The sequence below is a fragment of the Marmota monax genome, unplaced genomic scaffold, assembly GCF_021218885.2.
Source record: "Marmota monax isolate L192 unplaced genomic scaffold, Marmota_monax_Labrador192_F-V1.1 WCK01_AAM20220418_F8-fsc00114, whole genome shotgun sequence".
Classification (NCBI taxonomy): Eukaryota; Metazoa; Chordata; class Mammalia; order Rodentia; family Sciuridae; genus Marmota; species Marmota monax.
In genome coordinates, this window is record NW_026694943.1 from 2,076,742 (window position 1) to 2,090,923 (window position 14,182).

Below are 14,182 nucleotides of genomic sequence, written 5' to 3' on the forward strand. Positions count from 1 at the left end.
CAAATGCCAAATGTCTTCTTTGATATAATGAGAGCAACTAAGAACAGAGCAGGGAGGAAGAGCAGGAGGAAAAGATTAACATTAAACAGAGACATGAGGTGGGAGGGAAAGGGAGAGAAAAGGGAAATTGCATGGAAATGGAAGGAGACCCTCATTGTTATACAAAATTACATATAAGAGGTTGTGAGGGGAATGGGAAAAAAACAAGGAGAGAAATGAATTACAGTAGATGGGGTAGAGAGAGAAGATGGGAGGGGAGGGGAGGGGGGATAGTAGAGGATAGGAAAGGTAGCAGAATACAACAGTTACTAATATGGCATCATGTAAAAATGTGGATGTGTAACCGATGTGATTCTGCAATCTGTATTTGGGGTCAAAATGGGAGTTCATAACCCACTTGAATCTAATGTAGGAAATATGATATGTCAAGAGCTTTGGAATGTTTTGAACAACCAATAAAAATAAATAAATAAAGTGAGTCCTCCATTAAGCACAGAAGATTTCTGGGTCACCTGAGAGTCTCTCAGATCTCTGAAGACACCACGGCTCCCCAAAGTCGTATTAAGTGCTGTCTCCTCAGGAACCAGAACATCTATCCCAGGAGCACGAAAGTCTTTCTTAGAATGACTCTCAAAGCTCCTGACTTCACAGGAGGAAAGACAACATCCACAGGCCTGAGAGGTGTCTGCGCCATGCGTGGGGAGTCGTTCCCCCAGCTCTGTGAACGCAGTCTTGTTGTCTTGGAGTCCTATAGACAGATGAATCCTCTAATGGAAACTTTGTGGGAAGAAAAGAGGGGGAAAGAAATAGAAACAAGACCTGAAAAAAATAAAATGTTTCTCCTCTTCTTCTGATTTTATCTCTGAGACTGATCCAGGCTCTTTGCCTTGCTCTTGTCGTTGCTCCCCCTGGTGGACGCCTTCTTCATTGCAGGCATGTGTTGCACACTCCTGAGTGAAAGGTAGGGAGACCTGATAGGCCTTCCCAGGACCCCAGGAAGGAGGACAGGTGACCTGATGCACCAGCCATACTTCCAGCCTCTGAGATGAAAGGACCAATAATTCTCTGTCTTTTGCTTTGGTGTGTTAAAAAAAAAGCAAAACATCCTTTTGTTTCATTTAAGTGCTTTACAAAATCACAGGGAACATCAGTTATTTGCTCATGAGTGACACAGAATTCAGAACAGCATGGGGGTTGGATAACCTCCCTACTGACAATCATGTCCTAAAAGGTCAAGAGCAAAAATCTTGTACTACATTTCTGGAACTGTGGGTAGATATTCTCTGCTCTCCCATCGTGGCCAGGGATGTTGAAGCTGAGAAACTGCTTCCTGGCATAGCCTCTGTATTATAAACCCAGTTTATAAGTGATGAATTGTTTTGTAACTTTTTCCTTTTTAATTTCAGTTACATCCCAACCTCAGATACACTGTGATTTAACTTCTTCCTTTAGGTTCATTCCATTGCCTAGTTAACTTTTCTAAGTATTTAACTCATTCCTGTTCTTACTATGATATACTCTACTTTCCCACCTGAGAACATTTAGAAAATATTCTTTCCCACACACTTTTATTTCTTAAAGTGTTTCTACCAGTTATAGCTTTCAGTTTTTCAGCATGACTCATGAAACTTAGAAAATTTATATCCCGTAAACCCCCTTTATTCTTTAGCAGCGTTGTGCTATCCCATCCTTTCTTCCTTTCAAAGCTTCGGAGTGGTGGATAGATTGGAGTACAGTAATAAGAGCAGGGTTTTGGGATTTAACAGAATTGAATGTGAATCCTGGCTTCACCTCTTTGTGTGGTTAAGATTTTGAGCAATCTGTGTAGCTTTCCCATGCCTCAGTTTCTGAAATACGCATAGTAATAAATTAATACATCAAGTCTTTGTAAGGATTAAATGACTGTGTGTGTATAAGCAATAGCTTGGTATAGTGAACAACCCTCATAAAACACTGAGAAATTCTATATTTTCTTGGTGCTCTTCTGTCTTGGGTATTGTAAGGATAACATGAGCTCCCCTTGACACCAGAGTAATAAACACAAACATCTGTCCCAGAAAAGGCTAAATTCATTCTATCTTCTACTTTTTGAGTACAAGAAGTATTTCTAAAGGAGGTGTCTTTATTCTATAGATATTCGTGGGGTACATGTTCTGTGTAGTACCTGAGCCAGGCTTTCTTGGGATAAGTAAACCCGATCCTGGACTTCAGAGAGCTTAGCATGTAGCTTAGAGCGAGCTCACAAACCCAGGTACAGGCCAACAGAAAGTGCATATCCTGAAACATTCTCAGATCCAGTGAGGGGGAAGGACAAAGAAGACTACTTCATTTCTAGCAGGATATATCCAAAAGCAAATCCATGTCTCCTAACTTCTGTAGCTGAATTTGTTCAGGCTCCAGCACTCCCCTTCTCCACAGCTGGATACCACCCTGTGCTCATTATCCTAGGGGGGATGTGGGAAGGAAATCCCTTGGACCACTCCCTTTCCTTGCCTTCTACCACCAGATGGTCATGAGGCTCAATCATCTACCTCTGTAGCCCTCCCTAAGTCTTTCCATCTTTCTTCACACTCAGTGAGTTCGGTGCTTCTCTTATCTCCACACCTTAGCATCTCTCAGAGCACTTGTTAGAACACAGATTTTTGAGGTAGTGGTGGGGGAGTGTTCTGATTCAGTAGGTGAGGGTAGAACCTGAAGATCTGCATCTCTAACAAGTTCCTGGAGATGCTGGGGCAGTCTTTCCCACTGAGCTTCTGGTCTCTAACCTTTTGGTGCTAGGGATGGAAGCCAGGGCCTCATGCATGCTAGACAAGCACTCTACCACTGAGCTATCCTCAGCCTGTCTCTCTAACCTCTATCCTTCTTCACATTTTCTACACTACTCTCAGATCTGGAAAAAAATACAAAATAAGTCTTTTGATTACCTATTGCTCATAGCATAAATGTCAAATCCCTTGCATGACAAGCAGCATCCTCAATTATCTGGCTCCTACCTAATTCTCCTGTTTTACCTGTTACCTTGCTGAGCCCATACCTGACATGAAACTTCTTAATATCCATGCCATTTTAGGTTTTGTTCTTACATCTGCTGCTAATTCTGTCCACCAGGCCTTGAATCCCTTTCTTTAATGGCTTAGTCCTGTGCATCCAGTCTGCACACCTCAAGGGCAACCATGCCCTCTCACCGTGTGCCCTCTACCCCATGCTGTTGTCACATGATAGTGCCTGTCCACTGCTCTACTTCATCCACAAGACTATGCCTGAGAGCCAGACCAAATCTTTTATCTCCATAGCTGCAACCCCAAGCAGTACATTGCATGACAGAGTTGGAGATCAAAGGGGAGATCCAGGAGGGCTACTTGAAGGAGGGAGGTATTTTAGCCAAATGTAAAGAGCGTTTAGAATTTGAATGTGCAGAGGAAAGTGGAAGAACATTCTAGAAGAGGAAGCTTGAGCCCAGGTTTGCTCTTGGTCAGGCTGAGGTGTGAGGAAGGAATAGGAGGTAGCTAGCTGGACTGGCCACAGCATGCCTCACCTGGAGAGCCAGTCAAGGGAGGAGATTGCACACAATTAACATGACTGAGCAAGGGAAAGACCCAGATCAAAGGCGGGACACAGAGGTCCTCATTCACCAGAACCAGGGTGTCTGGATGGATTGGCTGGATAAATAATGAAGATGGGAGAGAACGAAGAGTGTGGTTCTGGCATGGTGGACTCTCTTCTTTATGTCTTCCCACTCACCTTATTCATGGCTTTCTCCTTAGTACTTCATAAATTCTCAGTGTAGGATGGATGAATATATGTGGTGGAATTAAAATAAAGTCCAGGAGGGGTCCTACATGAGCTGGGAATGGGAGAGGTGGTCTCTGTGGTGATTGTAGGTAGTACCCTTGCTGCCATGATGTTGTACCTTTAAATAAGATCAAGTGAGATAAAAGGTAGACGACTGTTGACGTCCATAGGAAGACCAGCTGAGGCCCTTAGGAGGTGGGCAGCGGGAGGTTGGGATAAAGGTTAGGGAGAGAGCCATGCTTGTTACTAGAAGTGGATCAAACCTTAGCATTTGTGAAGGTCAAATGACACCTTGAACATGATGCCTGAAACCTGTGCTTATGACACATCGTAAGTGATTTTACTGTTTGGTATGCAGCAACGAACTGTGTGTGAGAGAAATGTCCTCTGTTCTCACTGTTCTAAAGCAATAAACTTGAGCATTAGTACCTTATCATGTGCTTAAAGATATGCCTTGAAAGAGTTCTGCACTGTCACTGCTAATCCATTTTTCCTTCTGAAATAGACAGCTTTATGACTATTATGACACTGTTCTCAAAAGTCTAACCATTGCCATTCTTCCATTAAGTTTAACACATCGACATGTGTTTGGAGAATGTAATATAATGTTGAATATGTGGGAAAAAATGGTGTTTCTTCTGACCTTTTCTTCCATTTTTCTTATGCAATGCTAGGGGGTCTTTCTTATATGACTTGGACCTGTGCAGAGAAATATATGAATAAAAATGAGCTAGAGATGAAAGCATGAATCATCTTCATATTAAACATACAGGAAAGTTATTTTTTTTAAGCAGGCATACTCAGAAGATAAACTACCTGTGATTATGCTTTCAAATCGGTGATTCTATTGGTCCGTCCATCAAAACTCAAAATTAACAATGTGCCCACGCAGGAAATTTTACTACCAGAGACAAGCACATGCAGGGGTTGTGTAGAGGATATGCAAGAGATAAAGAAGCAGGATTCAATTTCCTTTTACACTCAAGCCCAGGAAAGGGCAAATCATCATTCACCATGCCTGCCCCTGACTAACGGAAACCCGGGGCTTAGAAACTGGGAGTCATTTTCTTTTTACAGTTCAATTTCATTTCTTCAAATAATCATTGTGAGCATGAATAACTAATTAGAGGGTTTAGCACTGAGTTCCTGGAGTAACAATCTATAAAACATGTACTAGTTGGAGTTAATTCATTCAACAAATATTTATCCGGTGTGTACGCATGTGTCACCCCTGTGTTAGACAGGCAGGGACAAAGTAATCCAGGGTTTTTGTCACGTTTGAGACAACCTGGAGGTCCAGACTCTTATTCTACTTTCTTTGCTACTGCGCCTAACGTGTGAATGACCACTTTTGTTTCCAGTTTTCAGCTTGAACTAGTTCATAAAATATGAAATACTGCACGTCTGAAGTTCATCCGAAGTAGCAATCTTTTTTGTGCTTTTTAGAAATTTCCCATGTCCATTTTGATGGGGCCAATTAGAAATACTGGGGAAAGTGGAATTCAGGAAGTCACGGAGTCCTAAGAATGTTTGGAATTTCCAACAGATTTTACTAAACATTTTCTGTATCATGACATGTTCCAGAAGACCATAAAAGTTAGTTTATATGAATATAAACTACTTTTTGCCTTGCTGATAACTGCAAATAAATAATTCAGATGACCACCCACCAACAACCAAGACTTTGGGGGTTCGTGTGTTCCCCATTATATTTTCCTTATAAATTTTTGTAATCAAAGAGAAAAATAATGAGCAGTGCCTCTTTTCATTCCCACTTTCAAATTCTGCAGTATGAGTTTCCAGTATTTCAATAACTCTCCATAATATCATTAGAAATATAAAATAATGATTAACCTCTTTTCTTGGTGTGACTTTACAGGTAGGGATTAAAGGCATTCTTTGACTTGCGTTTCTGCATAGCAACATGTTCATTTCTCCCTTTGAAATTACTTAATCTGTCACATTGCTTTCATGGTAGCAACCAACTAAATTAAGGACAGGATCACAAATTTGGAGAGCACTATTTTCTTCACTAAGGAGCTTTATACAAAAGTTCATAAATGTTGCATAAAGCCCAGCTGCTTGGCCCTGGTCCAAAAGCAATAAGTGGGGATAAAAGGAGTTGGATAGATAAGCTTTAGCTTAATATGGCTCAGTAAATCGGATCCTACATATGCTAATTTTGTACTTTTTTTAATAGATGGAACTGATTAAAAATATAAGTACTGCCGAACAGCCCTATTTATTCACCCGACACGTTCATTTCCTCAACTTCTCAAGGTAAGGCACTTTCCACGTTAATGGTTCTCTCATTTCTTTTTGAATCCTTAGGCTCCTTCTAATGAACAGTTACTTAAGACATCTACCTGTATTTGCAAGGTAGTACAATTGCCTTGAAAAGTCATTTTTAATCATTTATTTTTGCTGCAAAGAGTCACAATTTGAAATATTTGGACAGAAATTCATTTTGTTCCTAGAATACCATCTAAAAAACTTTGATTTTTTTTTTTAATGAGAAGACATTTGTCCTGACAGTTCTTAAAAAAAAAAAAAAAAAAAAAAAAAGGTCAGGTTTTGTATTAAAACCAACAAGAAGGCAAGAAATGGGTAGTTTAACGTAAGTATTTTATTGCACATTTTTGTGTAATTTGAGCCTGACAGGGCTGTGGGCATCATCTCCAGAGTGCTCATAGCAGCCTATCAGTCTAGCTTTTTCATTCTCCATTTGATTATCCTGGTCTTGCATGCTTGACATTGGTGGGGTATTTTAGAATTCTCTTTTTCTTCAGTGACTTTGTCCTTCTGCAAATAGTACAGATCATCAAATTCAAGCCTGTTGACCTTATCTGGGTTAAATCGCTAACTTCATGGTCCGTACATTCTCCTCCCTAGAGGTCTACTGGTTTACTGCCACTGCCCCTTGTTCCTGAACAGGAGGCCCTTAGATTCCTGCTTTCTCTGCTGACTCTGGCCTGTGCTCACAGTTGGAGTCGGTTGGCTATCGGATCTCTGGGTTGGGGACAGATCTGTGGACCGGCCCAGGACCCCTGGGCCTCCCTGGGTGACCTCTGGTGGCCCATCTCTCATTTTCATGTGGGTTATAGTACTCACAGGGGCACAGAGAGCCCTGCTGCACTCTGCTCTGGCCCTGTAAATGGTACCTACTAGTTGATTTTCACCTAAGGGCCTCTGTGAGTCCAGCACCTCAGGAGGCTGGCTGTGGGGGAACTGGGGCTTTGACCTGAGCATTCCAGATGCCTCACAACCCACAGGGCTGGGAATAGGTTTTAGCCTTCAAAGAACTTCCTACTGTGCAGCAGGCCCTGTGCCAATTAAGTGTAAAGAGAATGAGATTCAATGAAGCTCGTTATTAAGCAGAACATAGCAGAGCAGAGAAGCTTGCTGCCTTATCTTTAAAAGTGAGCTTTCCCAGAACTAAGGTTTCCTGGGCCTGCCTGATAATCTGAGTTCCCTGTGATGATGTATAGGGCACCTGCAAATTATCCACAGTGACCCTACGGCCAGGGGTTGGGCAGCCTAGAGTGTGTTTTTCAACAATACGTATAAAGTGACTTGTTACTGGGTTGAACATTATATGCACCCTGCCTCTTCCTTCCAGAAGGCCAAGAACATGTTATTGGGCATAAGGAGATAACAAGGACTCATTAGCCCTTTCAGGCCTGTGTTTTATGACTTGTAAGGAAAAGAGCATGCTTTTCTACTTCTTGCTATTCTAGTGAGCCTCCTTCTGTATCACCTCTGACACCTTCTAACTTCATGCATTAACTCTTTTGCTTTGAGGTCAAATCTTTACAACCAAACAAATTGCAATAAAACATATTTTAATAATTATCTCAGTACAGTGTAGAACTCTAATGAGAAGCCAAAGCCGGTATCTTAATTGGATCAGCAGAGCACAGCCTGGTGGCTGTATTTTATCATGGCCTCCACCATCACATATACCTATAAGAGGACAATCTTGATTGCTTTAATTCTGAAAGAAATAAATAAAGCTTCAATAAATGCCTTTTATAGGACCACATCTGCAGAAAACAGTGTAGGCCTGGCTGCCAGGATCTCTGGGTGTCAGTCTGCCTGCCCACGGTCCATGACTTGGGCATGTCATTCAATCTCTTGGTAGGGAAGTGAGGGGATCCATTTTTTCATCTTTAAAAAGGGGACAATTCCTGCCCACCCTGTCTTGTAAGAATGCCCTGAGCATTTGAAGGAAAGCCCTCAAACAGGAGGATACTATATAAATTCAAAGTGGCACTTAAAAAAGTATTGCTGTGGAAGTTTCCACGGAGCCCCAGTTCTGCTGCAGATTGGCGGACCCACAGCACATCCACAGCAGGAGCAACCCGAGGGCAGGGCAGGCTCTGTGTCCTCCTCCTCTCCATTTTGTTCAATTCAAAGCACATGGATGGAGGGCCTCAGTACAAGTGGGGCTTCTGCCTGGTGCACTAAAGGTTTCCTTTGCCTTTGGGAATCCTTATGTTCTTCCATTGAGGAAGAAATATGGGAAAGTGTGATGCACAGAGGGGGAGGGCTCACAGTGGATCCCCTAGGGCAGGTGGGAGGCAGCAGGCTATGTTCCTGAAAGGCACTCCGGATGGGGAGTGCAGATGGGTCAGCTCTGTACCAGTGAACAGGAATGGCGTCCTCAGTACAGGGATCAGAACCAGGGAAAGCTGGACACGGGGAGGAGCTGAAGGGAGCTGAAGGGCAGCTGGCTGGGGGTGGAGGGCACACAACTGGAGTGGAATGGCAGCCAGGGTCTGAAGCAAGACAGGGCGGAGGCTGCCTCTGTGGGGTCCATCTCCCCATCTTTTCTCTGCACCGCCAAGCCCTGTGCCAGGGCCTTAGCTCAAGACTTCCCTAAAAATGAGTGGAATGATGTGGAGAACTTGAATATAGGACAAGCTGATCACACTCCCGGAACCTGGGAAGCTAGAAAATCAGCTGCTTTCAAGGGAATGTCTTTTTTGAAGGAACATTTCTTAGGTGTAAATGGCAAACTGCAGCCATACAAAGAACCCAAAAATATATAGTTGATAGAAAAAGAAAAAAGAAACAAGTTGGAATTTGTTAGGAGGCTTTAACATACTTTAAAAAATGAGTTCTGCTTTATGAATTCCGAGGCCTAGATATAATGAAGCCGCTCCTCAGAAGCCTGCTTATGAATGCTGTAGACTGCTCGTGTCAGAAATGACGCTGTGAGAAGCGAGACTGCAGCCTCAAGTTCTGTGTAGATAATTCCAGTCTTCTGTGCATGGCTAACGTGAAGCAGGATGCCTGCTGTGGAGCAGGCTGTAAGAATGAGAGCCAAACCGGCTTTGACATGTACATGTTCTGAACTTTTGAGCTAGATGGCACTATTCCAAAATGGATTGTCCCCTAATTCTTTTTCTCCATTAGGTATGACATTCTTATTTGAAACACAGACACCCAGGGTGATGTAAAATGCCATCCTGTGAGCTCTTGGTGACTCAGTAGCTGATTTATTTCATTTACTCATCTGGGTTCCTTGCCCTCTTCCTTCTTTTTCCTCCCTGTTAGAGGAAACCGTTCATCCATATGCAGTTTTATTAATCCATGGGAAGCAATTTTATTAGATCAATCAGGTGTTTTTGTAGTTGCCTCCGGGAAGGATTTCTGCCTAAGGACACATCAAGGCCAGCTCCTCAGAGATTCCAGGTTTGGATCTGTGGGGTTTCCACTCGGCTATTCTTTCACACAGTTTTTCATCTCTCTGGAAATGGGGGTCAGGCAAATGTTTTTCCTCTGGGCAACCAGGAGAATTGAGTCCAAACCACCTTTGCCTAGAAGATGCTAGAAGATGTTGGGATGGTTCGGTAGGGTTTTTAACACTTGGGTGTTGTGGTTTCATGTGTCTTTTTTCTGGTTGTTGAAGTAACTTTGGGTACAAATTTTGGAAAACTTCAACTTTCCATCAGCAGCTGTATCCCCACGTGTGTGACTTAACTCGGCCCTCTGGAAATATTCGTGGCAAGCACAATACAGCTTGTCTCTCCCAATTTGTTGCTTGTTTTCTAAACTTTATCGGAGGGATGGGCTTTCCAGTAATTCTTTTTCCAATCCAGAATTCCTCTCAATCCCTCTATTCGGTTCTTGCAGGGAAAACCTCATGAAAGTCTCACCTCAGAGGCTGGTGCTATGAAAAGAATCCAAGTGGACTGTGAAGCCACCAGGATGGGAAACACCTTAAACCACCACAACCCTTAACCTTTTTCCATCTCATTCTTCCTTTCTCACCTGCGACCTCATCCCCGTCCTTTGCTTCCCTTCCTATTTTAGCCCGGATGCTGGTGCAAACTGATCAAAACAAAACATGTTAAAATCAGTCAATCACCAGGGAAGTAGGTGGGGGCGGTGAGGAGCAAGAGGAGGCCTTTCCCCACTTTCTCTCCTCCCTTCACGTGAGGTCTTCATTACGTATGTGCAGTCACAGAGCCTGCCTTCTCGGGACATTAGTGAACAAAGCAAACGAGATCTGATATTTCCATAATCCAGTTTGGTTTCCACATCTTATGTATAAATGTTGACTATATTTTTTATTCTCATGAGCAACATGGTCTCTTTTGATTCAGGGCCCTTCAAATCTTTCATAATAGTGGCAGAATCCTCAAAGTGTGAAAAAACAAAAACCCAAGTCAAAATGGCTCTTTATGGTTATTTTCTGCTGTCCTCGCCTGTGTTAACAGAGCCAGGAGTTCGGTATTAACATGAGAGTTTTCTCAGTTTACCCTGTTTAAGCACAGCTGAGCTCGTCTCTCAGCTCGGCTTCTCACGCTACCGTGAGCAGAGAGACCTCTGTGGCCACATGAGCCCAGCAGCTTTGGAGGCCCATCCAGGACAAGAATCATCTTGACTTTCCCTCAGCTCAGCTTATTTCTTCTTTAATTTTTGCTGTTTATTGTCAGCCGATTGTTTCTTGCCTTGTCCTATCATCTTCCTCCTTGAGTAGGAACCTTAACTCCAGTGGCCCAGCCACCCCCCCTCCAATCCTCCCCCACATTTGCCTCAGCTTTTCACAGAAAATGACTCCACATCTTCCCCTTAGGATGCTCCAGAGAGCAGAGTGTGGCTCTGTTTCCTCTGAGTGTGTCTGGGGATGGGAGGTCCCATCCTGAAGTACCCACTGCTCAGAGTTAGGGGATGGGGGCTAACCTCCCACCCATGCCTGGCCCCCAGCTGGCGTTCAGTAACTGCCAAAGGCTCAAGTTACTGTGACTGGTGTTTTTGTCGGTTTTTTCTTTGCTGTGACTAAAAGACCTGACCAGAACAATTGTAGAGGAGGAAAAGTTTATCTGAGGGCTCACCGTTTCAGAGATCTCAGTTCATAGACAGCCAGCTCCATGCCTTGGGGCTCAAGGTGAGGTAGAACATCATGGCGGAACAGTATGGTGGAGGGAAGCAGCTCACATGATGATCAGAGAGCAGAGAGACACTCCTCTTGCCAGATACAAAATATATACCACAAAGCCACGTCCCCAGTGACCCACCTCCACCTGCCTTCAGTTACCACTCAGTTAATCCCATCAGAAGATTAATTTACTGATTGGGTTAAGGCTGTCATAACCCAATCATTTCTCCTCTAAACCTTCTTTCATTGTCTTACACATGAGCTTTTGGGGGACACCTCACATCCACAGTGTAACAACTGGCTTCCAGCAAAGGGCCATTAATGAACCATGTCTGCCTTTCTCCCTTGGGCAGCCCCTCAGTCTTTCCCAAGTCTTGTTCTTCTCCATGATGGCCTCTCTGCCACTTCAGTGTGTCTTCCTCCCTCATTGACAAGGATCAGAGCTGTGGGCCTCCAGCCTACTGTACTTTCCATCTTGAACCACAGGTAGCAGTGCAAGGGTATCACCTACTTCCAGGCCAGAGGCTAAAAAAGATGTACTCTGGGTAGAATCATGATCGCCAGGGACTGGGGGAAGGAGAGGGAAGGATTTATCATTTAATGGATGCAGTGATTCAATTTGGAATGATGGAAAAGTTCTGGAGAGAGATGGAGGTGATGGTGTACAACAGTGTGAATGTACTTAATACCACCAAATTGTACACTTGAACCTGGTAAAGAGGGTAAATTTTGTGTTATGTATATTTTGAAAAAAAAGAAGATATGTTTTCAGCACCTGTCATCAGGCGTAGAAAATTATACTGTTGGAGGAGGACAAAATAGTCCAAATTTTCCAGGATAATCCTGGTTTGAAATCTTGGTTTAATGTGTGCACTACTTATTATTATAGGAAGAACACCGTTAGTATTTTGATGAAAGCATACAAAGGTTCTTACCCCTGCTTTGTGGAAGAGATAACTAGTATTGCTGCCAAGTAGATTGAGATGTTGAAGAAAATAGAAGGAAATCACTTGAAATGCTGCCATGCTATGAAAACCGTGTGGCTATTATTCTTAGCAGATTATATCCTGCTTTGGATCTTCATCTTCTCATTAAAAATAGATTAGAAACTAAATAAAAATAAAAATAATAGAATCCATTTGCAGAGGGTCAGAAGGGGACCCAGAGGATGATTAGAGCTGGTGAATATGACCTGTGAACAAAAGTCAAAAGAAATTGGTGATAGCTGCTATTTTAGGATGACTTGAGAGAGCTTCGAATATACAGTAATAATTGTGGGGACCAAGGGACAACATTGTGTTGCTAAGTAAAAAATGAAACACTGCCTGATTCTTCTTCCATTCTCTAGTACAGAGCATCTTGGAGCCTATGATCAGCAGTTGTCTCCGTGGTGTTTTAAAGCACAATAAATAGCAAGTTAGAGCCATAGATTACAAAATGAAGGGAAATAAAAAACCAAAGGAATTTTTAAAATATATAAACAAAAAAACTAAAGGAATAAAAATTCACGCCCCAAAGAAGCTAATCTTTTGTGTCTGATGACTCGGACAGAAGTAAGTGTGCCTGAAAGGAAGGTCAGGAGTGTCGGCTGGATAGGACAAGGACTCTGTCATCGTCAGGTTGACCAGTAGGATGGACTTCACAGGGAGTCCATGTAACCTTCTCCCAGGGGTTTTAAACATAAGGCAGGATGCTGTGCTACTGGGATGGTGGGGTCAAAGCATTCTCTTCTCTCTCATTCTCTTGGAGACTCAAGTGAGCAATAAGTTCACAAGATCCAGAGGACTTTATAAGTGTGACTACAAATTTTCAACATAGTTAAGAGAATACTGAGGCAGAAGAACCGTATCCTGAAAGAGGGTGGAATGAGGGAGGGAAATGTGTTTCCTCCTCAGGCACTAGGACACGAGGTGTACTCTGGTGATGTCATGGTGGTATTCTGGCCTCATATTGTTGACATACCACCTGTGTTTTGCCAGTTTGGGAGGAACTTGTACACACCAAAAAGACTGGGATTGACAGCTGGAAACAGTTATTATTATTGTTTTCTGGAAAGGGAGAGAGATATATTAGACCCATCTCTTCCATAGTTAGAAATTTCTAGACAGAGGCTATTGTAGTACAGTTGACAGTGACTTTATAAGCCATCTAATACTTGTGTTTGGGAAAACTGTTCTGGAATTCTTTCATCTGGATGCAATGTATAAACAGAAGCAAACCATCTGTGCTCAGTAAGCTGGTCAGTACTCACATCCATGGCCTCATGGCAGTGGTCAAGTTGAGAACCATCTCCTACTGGGAAGCTGTATGTAGATTGACATGATTGGGAAGTTTTACTAATTAACACTGGTAATTGTTCTCACAAAGATAGAAGTACCATTGAGGTTTGTGAAAGAAAGCATGATATAATTTTTGGAGGGTCATATTGGATTCATATTTGGTATGCATGTTTTATTTTGTAGTGCCTAACATTATTACTTTAGTTACTGTTTATCATAGATATGAAACCCAGTTTAATTAAAAGAGGATGATAAATTCAGGATATGTGTGGTGGTTAGCTGGAGGTTGGCACAGCTAACCCCTTGGACTACAGTTAGTTGTTCTTCCAGTGGCCTGAACATCATCTGGGAATTCACAAGATTCCTATTGGCAAGGCTAGGCCTTACTCCTGAGCAGTGTGTTTTCCTAGTTGGTAGAATCTGGGGAATCCAGGATATCATGCACACATTCTGGTGTCTGAAAGTTCACTATTGGAGAGTTATTCCTTTGCATTCCTTTGAATTTTTTTCTCTAAAGATTGTCTTCAAAAGTGCAAATAAGGCCAGGTGCGGTGGCACACACCTATAACCCCAGAGGTTTGGGAGGCTGAGGCAGGAGAATTGTAGGTTCAAAGCCAGCACAGTTTAGTAAGGCTCTAAGCAACTTAGTGAGACCCTGTCTCAAAATTTAAAAAAATAAAAAAGGGCTGGAGATGTGACTCAGTGGTTAGGTACCCTTAGGTTA

The 14,182-nt window shown here is 42.7% G+C and overlaps 1 protein-coding gene across 1 annotated transcript in view; it reads left to right on the plus strand.

The window, feature by feature from the left end:
• Positions 1-14,182, plus strand: part of Ust (uronyl 2-sulfotransferase) — a 277,477-nt gene that overhangs the window by 170,607 nt on the left and 92,688 nt on the right. Inside the window, exon 4 of the mRNA XM_046427401.2 lies at positions 5,993-6,072. Within this exon, the coding sequence (XP_046283357.1) occupies positions 5,993-6,072 (80 nt within the window). The remainder of the gene's footprint in view (positions 1-5,992; positions 6,073-14,182) is intronic.